We start from the raw sequence: 20,810 nt of genomic DNA, 5'->3' as shown, positions 1-20,810 counted from the left end.
TATGATTCTAAAAACAGCTGTCTCATGTTCATATGAACTTGTACCAGAAGCTGAAAGAAAACAATTTCAAAATCTAACGGAAGAACTTGGTCAAAGTTAGAAAAGATCAAACAAAGTAACATTGCGAAGTGGATAAGGCCATGGAAATAAATCAGACACATATCACACACTTGGAGAGGCGACTTGGTTGGAGTTGAAGAATTCCCTTTGTGAAGTATTGGTAACTCATGATGAAGAGCAGAGAGTTAAACCTGCGAAGAATTTCCTTGTGTTATAAAGTGGAGGTTGACCCTGCCCCGCCCAAACCCCAAAGAGGAGCCCCTCACCTCATAATCTGTAAAGCAGGGTGTGCCGAGTGGTGTACCTCAGCAACTTCAAGTGGTTCAATAAAATAAATCCCTGATACTCACTTTAAAATCAACTCGTTGCCATCTATTTATCTCAGTCAAACAGTGAGCAACTTAACTAAAGTATTAACAAGCAGATTTAATCCCAATTACAGCAAGATTCAAATGGTATGCCGTTCCAATAAAGAACAGTCCCACTTACACATAAAAACATTTAGTCTCTCAAAATTACAGCCATGTTACGTGTCTTCTGGAATGTTCTGTGCCTTCTCCAACAATTCTTCTGTCAGGAATATTAACTAGCTGTACCACTGGTACCATTTTTATTTTAATGGCACTTTCTCTAAGACATAAATGAGGCTGTGAGAGCCAGTGATTCTCTCTTGAGAGCTGAGGGCTGTTGGCTCTGCTGGAGGGCAGTTAGCTCTGGGATCTTTATCCAACTGCCCCCTTCCTTTATCCCCTTAATGACATATCAATACTTCACACAATAGGATTAGTTCCATTAGCCTTAAATCTTATAGATTTTTGGTATCTAAGTTGCAGCTCAAATTAATTGGCTAAATTCGAAAGCCTGATGTATTGAAAAAAAAAACTGGTGGTTAGCCTGCTAATTGCATGGTCTTTCGATGTAATGTGTTAGTTTGGGTGCTGTCTGTGTACGTGCAAACTTTCAAGCTGCTGCTCATGGACACATATTTTAAATCTCTAAGCATAGATAAAGCACACGATCTTTTAAAGGGACCATGCAATGCATTCCCCCATCCACCCCAAGCATTTCACAAACTCCAAATTCTAACTTCCTGCCTTACAAGTATTCTCCTCAATTTTGCAACAGTTGTGTGAGGAAAGTTTCCTCATGTTTACCAAGAGGAGTGGGGGAAAAAAATAAGATTTTCAGAAATCCGAAAGCAATCAATCTTTGTCAGGGAGAGAGAAGGAGATGTGTAATTAGAAAGAGTATTGCTAGAATAGATGGAGTTCATGGTGTGAAACACAGTGTTCTTCCTTGTAAGGCTAAGTTAGAGGGTCTGATGGAAAGTTATGGGAGGAGTAACAGAGAAATTCTCGGTTCCAGAGCAGTTTATCCTGGAATCTCTCCTGAATGTGTGATAACAAGGTCACAAAACCGTAGGTAGAACAGAAGGAGAGATCAAAGAGAAAAGATAAGGAAGTTAAAATTCAATTATCGGAAACTACATTTGTTCAAGTTGTTGAGAAAAAGCAAGTAGAGTTGAAGAACAAAGTGGGCATTTTCTGCTTCAGAGAAGTTCGCTAAGTTACAATTGAAAAGTGGAAAGATAAAACAGTTGAACCAAAAAGGCAAATGTGCGCATATGCCACATTGTCACTATCTTAAAAACGAAGTGTTGATGAGGAAATGGAGACTATCACATGTTCAAGTGGGTGAAAAATGGGCAGGAGCTCATCAGGCTGTATTACTGGTGTGTGATATAAAGGAGGTGTTGTGGGTAGCACCATGAGAGCTACCAGCAGGAGGCCTCACAAGCTGTTTACTCTCACGGCTCAGCTCAGTACCTCTGCCTTAAAATCTCTCTTTAATAGAAAACAGGGTAAAATCCACCACTTAATGCCACAGTGTCATCACAACTGGGAGAACAGAATTCTATTTGTACATTTTTTTGCAATTTGGAATGTACCTAATAAATCAGCTAAATTCAATCCATTTGAATTAATATTCGGACATGAGGTGGGAGAACCATTTAAATTAATTCAGGAAATATTAAAGAGTCAAGAGTTCAAAGACGAAATATTTGGACAACGTGATAAATATTAGGGAGAAATTAAATAGAGTGGACGAGTTGGCTGGAGAGCATGTAAAGCACACTCACTTTCGGAGCGCTGCTCCCTCATCAGGTACTGGATGATCTTGTCATTTTCAGACACATGTGGAAGGATCATTTCAAGTATCTCTCAGAATTATTCAATCAACTTCAGAAGGCGTGCTTGGTGTTAAACCTGGTGAAAAGTGAGATCACAAAAACCCAAGTCATGTTCTTCAGGCAGATCATTGGACAGATGGCCCCATAAACTGTGAAAGGAAAGGGTAATGGGGAGCTTTCCATACAATGGACAAAAAGAGGGCTGAGGAGTAGCAGATGGAGTTTAATTCAGATAAATGTGAGGTGCTGCATTTTTGGGAAAGCAAATCTTAGCAGGGCTTATACACTTAATGGTAAGGTCCTAGGGAGTGTTGCTGAACAAAAAGACCTTGGAGTGCAGGTTCATAGCTTCTTGAAAGTAGAGTTGCAGGTAGATAGGATAGTGAAGAAGGCGTTTGGTATGCTTTCCTTTATTGGTCAGAGTACAGGAGTTGGGAGGTCATGTTGTGGCTGTACGAGACATTGGTTAGGCCAGTTTAGCAACATTGCATGCAATTCTGGTCTCCTTCCTTTTAAAAAGATGTTGTGAAACTTGAATGGCTTCGGGAAATATTTATAAGCATGTTGCCAGAGTTGGAGGATTTGAGCTATAGGGAGAGGCTGAATAGGCTGAGGTGATTATCCTGGAGCGTCAGAGGCTGAGGGGTGTCCTGAGAGGTTGATAAAATCATGAGGAGTATGGATAGGATAAAACAAAATATTTTTCCTGGAGTGGAGGAGTCCAGAATTAGAGGGCATAGGTTGTGGATGAGAGGGGAAAGATATAAAAGAGACCTCAAGGGGACTGGATGATGTTGAGATAACTGGTCAGAATGGATGTGTTGGACTAAACTGTCTGTTTCTGTGCTGTACATCTCCATGACTCTATAACCGATTTTTATCAAAGGACTGAGAGAGATTTTTTTTGGGAATGTGCATCCACAAATTGAACAGTGGATCCCAGATCCACCAGGTCAGAATCCTGATTCTTCAGGTGAGACTTTCCCCAGGAGTGTCTCCATCCTGTGTCAGCAAGGGGATGGCTCTCACGGACGGAGGGATCTTCAGGGCTGGTTTCCCTTGCCCTGTCTCACCTTCAACTACTTGTTCCCAATGACGGACATCTGTGTTGCTTTGTGTCAGAGTCACTTGTAAACAGACATTATAATTTTACTATTCACTCTGAAATTACCCAGAAAAGACCATCTTCAGGATTGGATCCTCAGACACTGGAACCACATGAGCTGACCATTGTCACAGTGATTCATGGTCAGAGCATCGAGAGCTGGTAGCTCAGCTTTTAGGTGGACTTTAGTGTCAGGATCTTGTTTAACCACCTGATCTCCATTGGTAGTGTCAGGTAGCTCAGGGGAAAGTGATTCCAGATCATAATGTGGTCTGTATACATGATCCACATTTCACAGACAGAGTGCAAGATCCTGTCAGTAGATGGATTGCACAGAGTGAGAGAGAAAAGGCAGATAATGAAAGGGAGATGGACAGATATAGATCAGTGTTAGATATGTCAGTGTGCACTCATACACAGTTCACTCAGGAGTGTAGAAAGATATACATGGATGGGGATAAGTACAAAGTCAGAGACATCTGTTTGCACCCACACACAACATACTGATGGACATACACAACCAGATATACATACAGTGTTAGATAAAGATATCCAGTGATGGTTCATTATCTGGATGGCGTCGGTCCTTCATTGTGCAATGACTGAGATGTTAGGAAGGTAAAATTCCAGTCTACCACAGAGTGGTCCCCAGACCTCATTAACCTCGAGCTCTTCAAGAACACTGACCCGGCTGTTTGAAGGGATTGACACCATGAACCATTGACCTTTCAGACACGTAGGGTAAGATGGATCCTCCCCACAGCTCCCCCAGTTCCATCTGAGAGATTAAATATGACCATCTTCTTTCCTAGTTGGAATCTCCAGGACCTGGTTGGTCAAGTGGTTAGTTGAGGGAAACCACATGAGAAGCTAATGAGAGCAGGCTCTTGTTTTAAACAGGACTGAGTTTACTTCATGGTAACAGCTCAGTCCAGGATGCACTGGCGTGAGGGGTGGGGGGAACATTGTTTTAAAGACGATGAGGGAGATATCCATACTGGGTCTCACCCCTTCAACATCAACATCTGATCCCTTCACCCAAGTCCATGTGACATCATCATACTGGGCAGTGCTTAATGTACTCCTCAACATTAACCCTTTCAGAGCCCAACCCCACCCACCAACATGTGAGAAGCAGAATGGGGCATTTCATGGAAAGGGATTTCAAGTTCCAATTTTTTTGAGAGATTGTGGGAGTCAGTGTTCCACAGAAACTCTTCCAAGGATACAGAAGGAAACCACAGACCAAACGAATCAGGACTGAGAGTCCCACAGATGCTGAATGAGGCCAGGTCTTTGTCTGCAGCCCTCCCACCACAGTACAGGATGAGATTGATGACCTTATAAAACCCCTTGAGTGAGCTGTCTGATTAACATGATGTGTATATTGTAAAATATAACCGACAATTATAAATGTAGTGAGGCAGCTCAGAGAGCCGCAGACTGCACTGAAAGGATGCATCATGTAAATTGGATCCAATACGGAATTTTTCACAATTTTTAGAAAGCAAATATGCAATTGGGAAAATAATCTTTTCCTGTATATATCATTGAACTGACTATAAACCCTGATAATTGTAGTTGGTCATCAATACATATTTGTCCGTTGTTGACTGAGTTCATTTTTCATGATTCCCCAAGAAAGGTTGAATTCATTCACTCAGCAGCTTGTGGGTCCTCGTATCAGCAGTTGTTGAGGGTCAGTTCAATGCGACCTGGGAGAGTTAAGGCCATTCATGGGTCACAGGTCAGTATCAGTCACTGCTAACCCTAGGTTGGCTGGGAATCCCATGGACCCTGGTGTTCTTCCTGGTACTGAGTCTAATTCAGGGCACAGTCACAGGGGAGACACTCAGACCCTGGGGGAGGGAGGGGAGTACAGAGAGAGAAACGAAGAGTGTGGTGTGGGGGCTTCATGGAGTGGATTAATGACAGAGAGTGGTGTGGGACGTTTAGTTCCAGAGGATCCAGTATGGGAGCTGATGGTGAGAGTCTGGTACAGAGAATCCAGCATGGAGATTCAGCTGGTTCCCTGCAGTCATGGGAGAACCCATCTCCCCAGTGAACCTCATGGAGCATTCCATGTGCTGGAGGCAGACCACAAGGTCATCAGGGAGGGAGGGAATTCCAAGATTTGGAGCCAGTGACAGTGAAGGAATGGATGGTCAGGATGGTGAGTGGCTTTGAGGGAACTTGCAGATGATGGTGTTCCTCGGTGAAGCTACAGAACAGGCCGAGGTGTGCAGCAAACAACAGGAGCAGCAGAGACAGAGCTCAGTGATTCCACAACCAACAGATCAGATCTGCTGTCCTACCACATCCAGTCATGGTCATTCAACAACTCAATGTAGGAGGAGGAGGTTCCACTTGGGTTGCTGGATTCCTGCTCCAGGACAATCCCGATGTACCGTCTCCTCCCCCAGTTGGAAGGAGTGAGCCATATGTTTACTATGAGAGGGGGATCCCAGGGTCCTAGTGCTGTCCTGATGCTCCTGAGCTGGTGGGGGAGGGGAGGCCTCTTCTCAGCCCCAACCTTACTGGCTCAGAGCCAAAACCTCAGCCTGGCTGTGCTGGAGCTTCCCCGTCACTGGGACCGGGCCATCACTTTGCACTTGTTCCAGTTTTCTGCTTCTGCAGCTTCACATCAAACAATGGATCAAATTTCTCAACAAATAGGGTGCAGTCTCCAAAGATTGTTGTATTACTGGTTTTTCCAGTTTGTTAACAGAAGCTGTTTCCCCTCAGAGTGTTTAATTCCCAGTTCCTGATTGGAATAGGGACAGTGTATTCCCAGAATGAGCTGATCCTTTCCTTTCCCACCCTGTGTTTTCTCTCTCTACCCCGATGAGTTCAGAATTCAGCTTTCCATTCTCTCTCTGGGAACTGGGAGATTAAAGGCCATTCATGAATCTTAGAATCCCTACAGCTAATCCACCTAACATACACATCCTTGCACATGTTAGCCAAAAAATAAACCCTGGACACTGGGCAACTGAGCATGGCCAATCTACCCAAGGTGCCCCTGTTCGACTGTGGCAGGAAACTGGAGCACCTGGAGGAACCCAATGCAGACTCAGGGAAACTCCACACAGACAGTCACCCAAGGCTGGAATCAAACCCTGGTCCCTGGGGCTGTGAGACAGCAGTGCTAACCACTGAGGCATGGTGTCATCCTGGGTCATGGGTCACAGGTCAGTATCAGTCACTGCTAACCCTCGGCTGGCTGGGAATCCCATGGACCCTGGTGTTCTTCCTGGTACTGAGTCTAATTCAAGACTCAGTCACAGGGAGACACTCCGACCCTGGGGCAGGGTGTGTGGAAGGGGGGAGTGCAGAGAGAGAAACACCCAGGCTCACCCCCAGGGTCAAGGTTCTGGGTCAGGTGGCAAAGAGAATTGGGCTATTCTACCAGGAAAGGAAGCACCTGATGGGATTTATAAGACATTAAACAGTCTGGAAAAGGGAAATCTGAGATCGGTTTTAAACTAAACCCAGAGATTCAGAACAGGAAGAAACAGTTATAGTGAGAGAGATTCTTCACCCAGTCAGTGATCAATGTGCTAAACCTGACAGAGAGATTAATGTGAGGGAACATGGAGTGGATTAACTACAGAGAGTCAGGTTGGCGCCTGTGGGCTATTGTGAAAAGGATTTATTTCAGAATTGATTAAAACTTTTAATTACAGTGAGTCCGGTTGGTACAGGTACAGAGAACCCAGTGGGGAGAGGTCGGGAGGCGGGGGGGATTGATGATGAGAGTCAGGTACAGAGATCCCAGTGTGGGAGGGGTGGGGGGGGACGGGAATTGATGGTGAGAGTCAGGTACAGAGAACCCAGTGTGCGGGGGATACAGCCTGTTCACAGGCACCCTGCTCCCACCAATAACCATCTTGTGAGAACACATTTCTCCATTAAACCTCATGGCATCCCCACCCCCTCCCCTCCTGTGGGATGTGAACAGGTCGAGCAGATGAAGACTGTGTGTCCATGAGGTCCTGTGGGTCATCAACACCAGCAGAACTGCCATCCAATACAAACTGTCACCTCATGGCTCAACCCAACCCCCAGTCTCTCATTACCACCAAGCCAGGGGACCAACCCCGGTTCAATGAGGAATGTGGGAGGCAACACAGGAGCAGGACCAGGCAGAGATGAAAAATGATATCTTTTTTATTCACTGGAGAGATGTGGGAATCACAGTCTGCTGGAATTTATTTCACATCCGGAGCTGTCCTTGAGAAGGTTAGAGTCTGTAAGGTTCATGTGCTGGTGGGAGACCCACAATGTCATTCGGGAGGGAATTCCAGGATTTTGACCCAGTGACAGTGAAGGAAGTGCAATATATTTCCAAGTCAGGATGGTGAGTGGCTTGGAGGGGAACTGGTAAGTGATGGTGTTGGTCAGTGAAGTGACAGATCAGGACTGATCATGCAGCAAACAGCAGAGGGAGCAGAGTCAGAACTTAGTGATTCCACAATCGATAGATAAGATCGAAGCTCTGCTGTCCTGTCACATCCAGGTGTGAAAATTGAACAACTCCTTGGAGGAGAAAGAGGCTTCTCATTCTGGAATGATACTTTGGTCACTGGATTCCTGCTCCAGAGACCATAACCATGTATCAACCCTCCCCCAGTTTTTGTATTGATTCAGTTTTTGTGGGATGTGGGTGTCTCTGACTGGCCAGCATTTATTACCCGTCCCTAGTTGCCCTTGAGAAGGTGGTGGTGATCTGCCTTCTTGACCTGCTGCAGTCTACCTCCTGTGGGTTGACCCACAATGCCATGAGGGAGGGAAATCCAGGATTTTGACCAGCGACAGTGAAGTAATGGTGATATATTTCCGAGTCAGGATGGTGAGTGGCTTGGAGGGGAACGTGAAGGTGGTGGTGTTCCCATATATCTGCTGACCTTGACCTTCCAGATGGAGGTGGTTGTGGGTTTGGAAGGCTCTGTTTAAGGATCTTTGATGAATTTCTGTAGATAGCAAACACTGCTGTAACTGAGTGTCAGTGATGGAGGGACTGGATGTTGGTGGATGCAGTGCCAATCAGTTGGGTTGCTATGTCCTGGATGGTGTCAAGCTTCTTCAGTGTTGAGATGGCTGTACTCATCCAGGCAAGCAGGGAGTATTCCATCACATTCCTGACCTGTGTCTTGTAGTTGGTGGACAGGCTTTGGGAAATCAGGAGACGAGTTACTTGCTGCAGTATCCCCAGCCTCTGACCTGCTCTTGTAGACACTGCACTTATGTGGTGAGTCCAACTGAGTTTCTGATCAATGATAACTCACAGGCTGTTGACATTGGGGGGGGATTCAGTGATGGTAACACCATTGAATGCCAAGGGGTGGTGGTAAGATTGTCTCTTGTTGGTGATGGTTATATCTTGGCATTTGTGTGACGCAAATGTTACTTGTCACTTGTCAGCCCAAGCCTGGATATTGTCCAAACCTTGTTGCATTTGAACATGGACTCCTTCAGTGTCTGAGGAGATGTAAATAGTGCTGAACATTGTGCAATCACTGGCAAACATCCCCATGTCTGACCTTATGATGGAGGGAAGGTCATTGATGAAGCAGCTGAAGATGGTTGGGCCTAGGACACCACGCTGAGGGATTCCTGCAGAGCTTTCCTGGAGCTGAGATGACTGACCTCCAACAACCAAGACCACCTTCCTATGTGTCAGGTATGACTCTATCCACTGGAGAGTTTCCCCCAATACCCATTGATTCCAGTTCTGCTCGAGTTCCATGATGCCACACTCGGTCGAATGCAGCCTTGATGTCAGGGGCTGTCACTCCCACCTCCCCTCTGGAATTCAGCTCTTTTGTCCGTGTTCAAACCAAGGCTGTATTGAGGTCAGGAGCTGAGTTACCCTGGCAGAACCCAAACTGGGTGTCACTGAGCAGGTTATTACTGAGTAGGTGCTGCTTGATAGCACTGTTAATGACCCCTTCCATCCCTTTACTGATGATTGAGAGAAGATTGATGGGGCAGATTGGGTTTGTCCTGCTTTTTGTGTACAAGATATACCTGGGCAATTTCTACATTGTTGGGTAGATGCCAGTGTTGTAACTGGACTGGAACAGTTTGGATAGGGGAGTGGCAAGTTTTCGAGCACAACCCTTCAGTACTATTGCCTGAATGTTGTCAGGGCCTGAAGCCTTTGCAGTACCCAGTGTCTTCAAGTGTTTCTTGATGTCACGTGGAGTGAATTGAATTGGCTGAAGACTGGTATCTGTAATGCTGGGGACCACTGGAGGAGGCTGAGATGAATCATTCAGTCGACACTTCTGACTGAAGATTGCTGTGAAACCTTCAGGCCTATCTTTCACACTGGAGTAATGGGCTGTTCCATCAGTGAGAGAGGGAATATTTGTGGAGCCTCCAGTGAGTTGGCTGGATGTGGCAGGACTGCAGAGCTTAGATCGGATCCATTGGTTGTGAGATCGCTTAGCTCTGTCTATCACTTGCTGCTTATGTTATGTGACATGCAAGTCGTCCTGTTTGGTGGCTTCACCAGGTTGGCGCCTCATCTTCAGGTACGTCCGGTGCTGCTCCTGGCATGCCCTCCTCATTGAACCAGGGTTGATCCCCTGGCTTGGTGTTAATGGTTCACTGGGGACTATGCCAGGCCATGAGGTTACAGATTGTGCTGGAGTACGGTTCTGATGCTGTTGATGGCCCACAGTGCCTCATGGATACCCAGGCTTGAGCTGCTAGATCTGATCCAAGTCTGTTCCATTTAGCACAGTGATAGTACCACACAATACGATGGAGGTTATTCCCAATGTGACAGTAGGACTTTGCCTCCACAAGGACAGTGCGATGGTCCCTCTCACTGTCATGGACATTTGTACCTGCAGCTGGCAGATTGGAAAGGTGGAATCAAGCATGTTTTTCCCTCAGGTTGGATCCCTCACCACCTGCTGCAGACCCAGTCTCACAGCTATTCCTTTAGTACAGATGTGATTTTGATCATCAAACCCACCAGACACACTCACATCCTCAGGGAATATCGATGGAATGGAAGCGATCTCCAGAATCTCCATCAGGTTCTGACACAATCTCCATTCCCTCACACTTGTGTGTTCCCACTCTCTGGGAATGGACTTTCCCTGATTGTGTTGACGGGTATGGAGTTATCATTTGGGATTTGGATTTTACAATAGAGGCAGATGGATATGGTCTTAACTCCCCCAGTTCACATTGAAGTGAAGCTCAACATCTGCTGATTCCAACAGCCACAAGCTGCTGCTGTGCAAATGAATCTAATCGTTCTTGTGAAATATTAATAGAAATATCAAAATTAGTAAGTCAATAAATAACTTTTAATGATTACAAATGACACATATTGGAGATTGTAGTTAAACAATGGTGATAAGTGTTGAATACTAAAACCTACCACTAATAACTCAGATTTATAATATTTATATATTTATTTAAGACTTAAATATCAGTTTTACATATTCTATGTACAGAGATTTGCATAACATTTGAAATTTGTTAACGTCAGATGCAAAATCAATTTCTTTCAATATAAAAACTGTCTCTTGAGTTCCTTCAGGACGTTGCCTTATTTCAGCTCAATCAGTGACCCACTGAAGACAGTGAAGATGAGAAACTGTGAGGGAGGAACCATCGTGAGGATCCCTCTGATGGTGACACTGCTCACATTGAGACGGGATTGGAACATGACTTTAGAAGATCTCACTTGAAGAATCAGGATCCAAACCTGGGATCCGCTGTTCAACCTGTGGAAACACATTCCCAGAAAAATTGATCTCAGTCCTGAAGGAATTGAGTGTGAACAATGAGCTGTAATTCTGTGTGTATGCTGTGATATGGAAGGACAGACAATGATGTCCATGTTCACACTGGAACAGGAGAATCCCGTTATTCCGCAATGAGGCTCCAGGAATGTCCTGCAGCGGGGCCCAGGAAACCCCAAGGTTAGGAATGGAGAGACACGAGGCAATCACTTCAGGGTGGGGAGGGGAGGGGAGTTAGTCTGACAGGGTTTAACAGTGTCTGGGAAGGTGGGACAAGGCCAGGAGGGGAGGGGAATTAGTCTGACAGGGTTTAACAGTGTCTCGGAGGGTGGGACAGGGTCAGGACGGGAAGGGAATTAGTCTGACAGGGTTTAACAGTGACTGGGAGGGTGGGACAGGGTCAAGAGGGGAGGGGAATTAGTCTGACAGGGTTTAACAGTGTCTGGGAGGGTGGGACAGGGTCAGGAGGGGAGGGGAATTAGTCTGACAGGGTTTAACAGTGTCTGGGAGGGTGGGACAGGGTCAGGAGGGGAGGGGAATTAGTCTGACAGGGTTTAACAGTGTCTGGGAGGGTGGGACAGGGTCAGGAGGGGAGGGGAATTAGTCTGACAGGGTTTAACAGTGTCTGAGAGGGTGGGACAGGGTCAGGAGAGATGTGAAAATGTTGCAAATAAATCTCGAGAATCTAAATCTAAATAAATTGAAGTCAGAGAAAAGTTGCCATGTCACTTACTGAATCATGAAGAAGCTGCATCAGAGACTTCAGAAGCTGAGAAAATAAAAACAGAACATGAGAAATTATATAAAATATAAAATGAGACAGTGTGAGATATTCTCTATCACTCACTGGACCCAAGATTTAATCACCCTCAGCATTAACTAACCAGACTCTCCGAGCCCCCCCCCAGTGGGAATTAAGGGTGAGTGAGTGGAGGGAGGGGCAGTGGGGGAAGAGAATGGAGGGTGACAATTCGAAGGAGAGACACTGGGGACATGGAGTAGAGAACAGGACGAAAGAGAAACAGCATTGTGAGGAGACAGATCCGTCACCTTGAGCAACACCCTGGCAAATATAACTCTACACTCTGTTAGGGGCAGCACGGTGGCTCAGTGGTTAGCACTGTTGCCTCACAGCACCAGGGACCCGGGTACAATTCCCACCTCGGGTATCTGTCTGTGTGGAGTTTGCACATTCTCCCTGTGTCTGTGTGGGTTTCCTCCGGGTGCTCCAGTTTCCTCCCACAGTCCAAAGGTGTGCAGGTCAGGTGAATTGGCCACGTTACATTGCCCATAGTGTTAGGTGTGTTAGTCAGGGGTAAATATAGGGTAGGGGAATGGGTCTGGGTGGGTTACTCTTTGGAGGGTCTGTGTGGACTTGTTGGGCTGAAGGGCCTGTTTCCACGCTGTAGGGAATCTACTCTACACCTCCCATTACCTTATCCATCTTTCCCAACACTTTGTCCTCTCAGTCACTTACTGGGAGCAGTTGTGTAGGTCCCATTTGGTGAACCTGCAGAAACAAAATAAATGCCCATTAGGATGGGGAATAATCCATTCTCAGAGACTGTGAACACAACAAGTGTGAGGGGATGGAGTTTGAGGGGGGTGTTGGTATTGGACTCGGGTGAACACAGTCAGAAATCACACACGGCCCCAGGTTACAGTCCAACAGGTTTGTTTGAAATCACAAGCTTTCTGAGCGTAGCCCCTTCCTCAGGTGAAGTGAGAGAGAAGCACACAGACACCGAATTGATCAGCAGGGAGATCAATGGGCAGAGAGATCAAAAGATCATCCAAATGGGGTGAATGGAGTCTCTGCAGGTGATCACAAGTGTCAGACGGTGGGAGGAAAGTGTCAACAGCTGGATAACAAGAGAAGGGATGACCAAGAATCCCATTACATGAAGCAGAGAGATCATTCCAAAACATTAAAAATACGGTGGTGATGGAGACAACCCAAATGCCTGGAATAACATGATCGGTATCAGAGTCACACGCCAAGGGTCAAACCAAAGTAATAAGTCATCCAAAACTGCACAAACTAATTAAGGGAGAGAGATCTTCACAATTTATCAAGGAGATGGTGCCCACACAAGGCAGGAAGGAAGGTTTTACAGGGATTGTGTCAGAAATCCTCATTCCCACACTCCCGTCTATCCTTACACTTTATGGAGATGCAGAAAACCCCTTCCATTCCATTAATATTCAGTCAGTGAGGATCTGACTGGGTGCAGTGGGTTTCATGATCAATATTAGACCTGGTCCAGACCAATCACATAAAGGAACATCAGACAGTGAACGAGATGTGTTTATACGTGTGTATCTGTGTGTGGGAATTCATCAGTTCCATTCCCCACAGTGCCCTGTACTCCCAGTACTGGAAATTCCCCCACACTCACTCTGTCCCCTCAGTTCCACATTCCTCTCTCTCTGATTCTTACCTCTCTGTGATCTTTTCCAGATGATTATACCGACTATCCCGACAATAACAACCAACAGAATGACCATTGATGCAATGAGACTTGCAAGATGGGAATGCAGCCAATTGTTTTTCGGATTTTCTGAAACACATTGGAAATATATCAGGATTCTCTCTGTCCCTGGATTTATTTCTAGCTCTGTGTTGATTGGAACAATTTCAACTGCTCCGGGCTGTTGGGAATTGTTGGGATTGGTTGAAATGCTGGTTTGACCGTCACCTGATTTCACTCTCCAGTGAAGTCACCAAGGATCCCATTGATAGGGGTATAAACATCGTGTTGTACCTGTCCTGGGGGTTACCTCCCCAGATAGTTCAGTTCCCATTCTCCCCGATATCTCTGTGTCCTGTCCTTACTCGTGCTGGTGGGGTAGATCGGCCTTGGTTGAGGTGAAAGAGTGAGTGAATGGTTGGAGGGGTGTAGTTAGGTGTCCCAGAAAGGCACTTCCTCAGTGGTTGGGCAAGGGGCAGTTTGGGAACTTACTGGCGAGTGTTGGGAATGTTGAGTACCAATGGAATGGTGTGTGTTTGGGTGCCACAGTGGGCTGGTGAGGGGGCCTTGTTAGGCATCCAGTTGTGGAGGTCTGTGTTGTGCCTCAGTTGTCTGTCCAGGGTGATACACTGCGAGTCTGATAGACGTCTGGAGGCAGTGAGCTGGTGTTGGTGCTGGGGAGAGGTCAAGTGTTGGTTGCAGAATGTCAGGTCATGGGTTTGAGGGGATGGAGTCAAAGAGTTAGAGTCACACAACAAGTGCGTATGTTCAGTCCAACTTTCCCACATTGACCAGATATCCTCGTCAGTGTGTGAATGGAAGGATCAGCAGTACGTTTAGCGATGGTCGTTTTTCTAGTTCTCTGGTGTTAGGGACCAGACCAGGCCCCCTCAAAATATTTGAAGAAGGTAACCCATATCTGAACTGCTTTTTATTTTAAAGCTAGATGGGAAATGCTGTGTTCCAGATACAATGCAAGTGGTCAAACAACTCGACGTTAAGCAAAACACAATTTATTTAAACGCTGTCATTAAAATAAAAACAAAAGCAAAAGGAATTTTGAATAACTTAATAATTGAAAATATAACCGAATACAGTTCCTATTATTCATTAACTGTTCCAATTGTTACATCCCATAAACACCTTGGCAAAAAGGTAAATTCAGACACAGATTCTAACATACAGTTCTCCACTCCTGGAGGAAATAATATCAAGAAGAAAATGCAGACAGTAGTAGCCAGGTGATACTCACTGAAGCTGACAACTCTTTTGAGACCCCAAAAGCTTCTGATGTAACTGAAAAAACCCAAACTGAGAAATCTGGATCTGTGAGAGCTGGCCACGCCCATACAGGCTGCTTCTACTGTTCCAGCTTAAAAAAACCCCAAGGCCTCACAACTGGTTTACCTCAGTCATCATCAGCAGGGAGTTTGGTGTCTCTACCTTACAACCTCTCTTCAAAACAAAAACTAGGACACCAACAGCCTTTTAAAGTGACAGCATCATCACACTAGGAGTTAAAGAAGCTTCTAACCCCTAATCTCAGAACCTGAGATCTTTCTAGAGGGTTCCGGATGCGAGGTAATTGTCCATCCAAAGTTGAAATTTCCCAGACAAATCCCATTCAGTGAGTCAGGAATTCTGAGGGGTCCAGACCCTCCTCTCTCAGGGTGTATCCAGTCTCTGACTGTCTGGCTACTGGGCAATCTGGACCCATGTCTGGTGCTGAAGCCTGGAAGACAAGGGAATCTGCTTGTAATTCTAGTGAGATTATTCCGGAGTGAAATCGATGAGTACTTCACCAATAACAGGGCTGTGGGAATCTGGAATCCGAGACCCTTTCAAACTTAGAATCGATATCTTTAACTCAGTGAGACCAACATGACATATCAACACAGAGAACAAGGTACCTTGCAAACAAGTTCGTGAAAAAGTGTCCTCGAAATGGTTTCATCTGTCCCATGTATATATACACACACACACACACACACTTTCCAGTCCCTTACCCCACTGGTAGAGCTTGCCCTCTGCCAGGCTGCTGTGTTCAATTTGACAGGAGTATTGATCCTCATCCCCAGCATTGATCTCAATCTCTTTCTGGATCTGATGGGTCCCATCGTGGTTCGGTCGAACCCCCGAGGATTGGGTCTCAGACATGACCTCTCCATTCCTTAGCCAGGTCACCTCGATGTCTACAGGATAAAACCCAGTGACCAGGCAGGAGAGAGTGAGCGGCTTGTCCTGATCATTGGGCTCCCTCCTGGAGATGAACACTTCAGGCTGAACTGTGATGGGAAAGGGTAAAAACACAACCAACAGACAGACACTGAATGGAATGGGAGAACGGTTTCATAGATCAGTGAGGTTAGATCAGAACATGGAGCAAAACAGAAATATATACTTTTCCTTTTGAAATAATCCTTTCCAGCTTCCAGATATCTGTTTAAATATTCAACAACGAGTTCTTCCAGGTGTCTTTTCCAGTAATTGTTCCAGGATTCATCAGACTCCCATTTCTCTTTAGTCATCACTGCAATGGGATTGGATGCGATCCATCTCATTGTGTCTGGTTCTAAACTGATAAAATCCTTTCCATCAAATCCAAATCTCATTGATTTCTTAATGCTGCCGTCATCACTGACCTCAACAGTAGTTATCTGTTGAAAAGTGTGAATTCCTGTTGGTGATCAAATAGACATAGATAATTAATACATTATTTAACCAGAGGAACAATCTGATCAAATTATCCTGTATCAGGCCCAGGGTGAGGGGGTTACACATGGGGCTAATCCCCAAGGCCTGTGCTGTCAGAGGGTCCCAGACTCAGGCAGCACTGCCCCTTTCTCCAGCTGCTGTCACACACCTCAACCTGGAGCAGATAAGCAATGTGCTCTCCGATCCAGGTCAGAATTCCAGCGCTCACATTCCCACTGTCCTGGAACGACTGGCCCAGTCTTCCTGGTCATTTGTTTCAATCACAGGCTGCATTCTGGGGGGTGTAATCCATGTCTGTCCGTGACCACTGTCAGCCTCCCACAGGCACTGGCCCACGATCGGACTCTGTGTGTTATTTACAAGGGCCCTCTCCTTGCGTAGGGCTGTGAAATCTCTTCCCCTGAGCCTGGCTGAATGGAGATGAGGATCAATTGCTTTAAGTTACTCATGACCTGTGTCCACAGCTTTCTGTCAGTTTTATAAATGATTTGGATGTGCATATAGGAGGAATGGTTAGTAACGGTTCATTTGCAGATGACACCAAAACAGGGCCGAGGAGTTTGATTTAAATAAAAGTTGTTGCATTTTGGGTAAATCATAGTTGCACTTGTACAGTTAATGATAGGGTGCTGGGGAGTGGTGCCAAACAAACAGACCTTGGAGTGTAGAGTCATAGTTCCTGAAGGTGGAGTTACAGATTGACAGGATAGTGAGGAAGGTGTTTGGTCTACTTGCCTTTATTGGTCAGTGGATTGAGGACAGGAGTTGGGATATCATGTTGCAGCTGTACAGAACATTGATTCAGCCAGTTTTCGAATGCTATGTTAGATTCTTGACTTCCTGCTTAAGAAATGTGAAAGGATTCAGAAAAGATTGACAAGGTTTGGAGCTGTAGTGAGTGACTGAATAGACCGGGGCTATTTTCCCCAGCGTGTTGGAGGCTGAGGGGTGACCTTATAGAAGTTTATAAAATCATGAGGGGCATGGATAACGTGAATAGCCAAATTCTTTTACCCACGATAGGGGAGTCCAAAACTAAAGGGAATACGTTGAAAGTGAGAGGGAAAAGATATAAAAGCGATCTAAGAGGCAACTTTTTCACACAGACGGTGATGCAAATATGGAATGAGCTGCCAGAGGAAGTGATAGAGAGTGGTACAATAACAGGATTTAAAAGGCATCAGGATGGGTTTATAAAGAGGAAGAGTTGAGAAGGATCTGGGCTGTCCTGGGTAATCCAAGCTGGAGGACAGGAAAGAAAATGTGTCTGGAAGAGCTGCTCTTTTTTGAGGTATTTTAGGTGTTCGGGTGATTTACTCAAATTCCAGGAGCAGCAATTACTGTTGTACATGCTGCTGCATTGTTTTGGAGCTTGAGAGAGAAAGAAAAGTCAAAACAACAGCACTTTTAAAAGGAGGAAAGGCAGACAAAGAGTTCACGTATCTGTGGATATCAGAGTGTGTCTTGGAAAATTAACAAACAGCGAAATTCATACCTGACCTTGGAGGAACCAGCACAGGAACAGATACGTTCACAAATTTTAATGCGTAACCTTGCTGGAAGTCTGCAGTCCTGAATAGAGTAAATTATTTTTTGATTTGTTTAATTGAAACCTGTCTCTTGATTAAATTTTTATAAATATAAACCAAATGTTCCCAGTTAGCCTGGAGCACTGCTTTCTAGCGCAATAAGACGGTGCCATTTTCTGGATTTGTATATTGTGAAGGAGCAGTGATGGTCCTTAGTAGAGTGATATGCTCTTCCTGTCGGATGTGGGAGGTTAGGGAGAGTTTTCATGTTACTGATGATTGTTTGCAGGAAATGTGCTTGGTTGCGAATCCTATTGAATCGCATGGATCGGTTGGAGCTACAGTTGGAGGCAATGAGGAATTTACTAGAGAAAGGGGGTGTGGTGGACGGCAGTTACAGGAAGGCAGAAAAGCCACAGATAAAGTCAGGTAGATGGGTTACCTCCAGGAAAGGTAGGAGAGGTAGGCACGAAGTGCAGGAGTCTCCTGTGGCTATTCCCATTTCAAACAAGGATGTTGTTTTGGAAAATGTAAGGGGTGATGGGGTCTCAGGGGAGTGTAACAGGAACAGCCAAGTTTCTGGTATCAAGACTGGCTCTCATGTAATGTGGGGTACGTCGGGTTCCAAGCAATCGATTGTGTTAGGGCGCTCTCTATTCAGAGGCATGGACAACGTTTCTGTGACCAGCAGTGAAAAATCAGAATGGTATGTTAACTCCCTGGTCTCAAAATCAAGGATATCTCAGACAGAGTGAAGAATGTTCTCAAAAGAGGAGAGGGACTAGCAAGAGGTCATTGTACACGTTGGAACCAATGACATAAGAAGGGAAAAGGATGAAAAAAGATGGAGAATATAGAGAGTTAGGCAGAGATTTAAAAAGGAGGTCCTCAAGGGTAGTAATATCTTGATTACTCCTGGTGCTGCGAGCTAGTGAGGGTAGAAATAGAAGGATAGAGCAGATGAATAATTGGCTGAGGAGCTGGTGTATGGGAGAAGGATTCACATTTTTGGATCATTGGAATCTCTTCCGAGTTAGAAGTGACCTGTACAAGAAGGATAGATTGCATCTAAATTGGAAGGGTGGGGGGGCGACTAATATACTGGCAGGGAGATTTGCTAGAGCTGCTCTGGAGGATTTAAATGAGTAAGGTGGAGGGAGGGGGCGCACCCAGGGAGATATTGAGAAAGGTGATCAAGCTGAGACTGGTACAGTTGGGAAAGGGAGTTAGTCAAACAGCTGGGGCAGGAAGGAACATAGCAGACAACAAGATAGCAGTGATAAATTAAACTGCATTTACTTCAATGCAAGAGGCCGAATAGAGAATGCAAATGAACTCAGGGCATGGCTGGAAACATGGGACAAGGATATCATAGCAATTACAGAAACGTGGCTCAGGGATGATTAGGCCTGGTCGCTTAATGTTCCAGGATACAAATGTGAGAGAAGGATTACAGGGGTGGGGGGAGGGAGGTGGAGTTGCAAGAGAGGAAGGGGAGCAGCATTTTTGGTAAGGGACAGTATAACTGAAGGAGGATATTCCTGGGAGTACATCAAGATGAGTTATTTAGGTGGAACTAAGAACTAAGAAAGGGATGATCACCTTTTTGGAATTATAGATGCCTTAATAGTTAGCGGAAAACTGAGAAACAAGTTTGTAAAGAGATGTGAGCTATCTGTAAGAATAATCGGGTGGTTATGAAAGGGGATTTCAACTTTCCAAACATGGACTGGGATTGCCATAGTGTTAAGGGTTTAGATGGAGAGGAATTTGTGTACAAGAAAATTTTCTGATTCAGTGTATGGATGTACCTACTAGAGAAAGTGGAAAACTTGACTGAGTCTTGGGAAGTAAGGTAAAAGTGACTGAGGTGTCAGTGGGGGAGCACTTTGGGGCCAGCGACCATATTTCTATTAGTTTTAAAGTACTGATGGAAAAAGATAGACCTGACCTAAAGGCTGAAGTTCTAAATTGGTGGAAGACTAAGTTTGATGGTATTAGGCAAGAACTTTCAAAAGCTGACTGGGGGGGGGGGGGCGGATGTTTGCAGGTAAAGGGATGGTTGGAAAACAGGAAACCTTCAAATGTGAGACAATGGAAGTCCAGAGGCAGTATATTTCTGTCAGGGTGAAAAGAAAGGCTGGTAGGTATAGGCATGCTGGATGACAAGAGAAATGAGGGCTTGGTTAAGAATAAGAAGGAAACATATGACAAGTACAGACAGGATAGATCAAGTGAATCCTTAGAAGAGTATAAATGAAGTAGGAGTATACTAAAGACAGAAATCAAGAGGGCAAAAAGGGACAAGAGATAGTTTTGCCAAATAGGGTGAAGGAGAATCCAAAGTGTTTTTACAAATAAGGACAGCAGGGTAAGTAGGGAGAGGCAGCCTTTGTATGGAGCCAGAGGAGATGGGGGAGATGCTAAATGAGTATTTTACATCAGGGTTTACTGTGGAGAAGGACATGGAAGATATAGAATGTAGGGAAATGGATGGTGACATCTTGAAAAATGTCCAGATGACAGAGGAGGAAGTGCTGGATATCATGAAACACATAAAAGTGCATAAATCCTCAGGTATACCCTAGAACTCTGTGGGAAGTTAGGGAAGTGATTGCTGGGCCCCTTGCTGAGATATTTGTATCATCGATAGTCACAAGAAGACTGGGGATTGGCTAACATGGTACCACTATTTAAGAAGGGTGGTAAGGAAAACCCAGGGAACTCCAGACCGGTGACCCTGACATTGGTGGTGTCACATTGTTGGAGGGAATCCTGAGGGACAGGATTTACACGTATTTAGAAAGGCAAAGATTGATTGGGGATAGTCAACATGGGTTTGTGTGTGGGTAATCATGTCTCATAAACTTGATTGAGTTTTTTGAGGAAGTAACAAAGAGGATTGATGAGGGCAGAGTGGTAGATGTAATGTATATGGACTTCAGTAAGGCATTTGACAAAGTTCCACAT

General features: G+C 45.2%; 1 protein-coding gene across 1 annotated transcript in view; it reads right to left on the bottom strand.

Moving 5' to 3' along the window:
- Positions 1-10,734: 10,734 nt before the first annotated feature.
- LOC132832571 (class I histocompatibility antigen, F10 alpha chain-like) overlaps positions 10,735-20,810 on the bottom strand; it is a 50,499-nt gene continuing 40,423 nt past the window's right edge. Inside the window, exons 7-12 of the mRNA XM_060850663.1 lie at positions 15,998-16,273; positions 15,603-15,881; positions 13,567-13,686; positions 12,603-12,635; positions 11,859-11,894; positions 10,735-11,107 (exon numbers count right to left, since the gene is read on the bottom strand). Coding sequence (XP_060706646.1) covers positions 11,863-11,894; positions 12,603-12,635; positions 13,567-13,686; positions 15,603-15,881; positions 15,998-16,273 — 740 coding nt within the window. The 3' untranslated portion in view covers positions 10,735-11,107; positions 11,859-11,862. The remainder of the gene's footprint in view (positions 11,108-11,858; positions 11,895-12,602; positions 12,636-13,566; positions 13,687-15,602; positions 15,882-15,997; positions 16,274-20,810) is intronic.

This window comes from Hemiscyllium ocellatum, chromosome 35 (assembly GCF_020745735.1).
Source record: "Hemiscyllium ocellatum isolate sHemOce1 chromosome 35, sHemOce1.pat.X.cur, whole genome shotgun sequence".
NCBI lineage: Eukaryota > Metazoa > Chordata > Chondrichthyes > Orectolobiformes > Hemiscylliidae > Hemiscyllium > Hemiscyllium ocellatum.
This window is presented reverse-complemented; position numbering and strand designations above follow the sequence as displayed.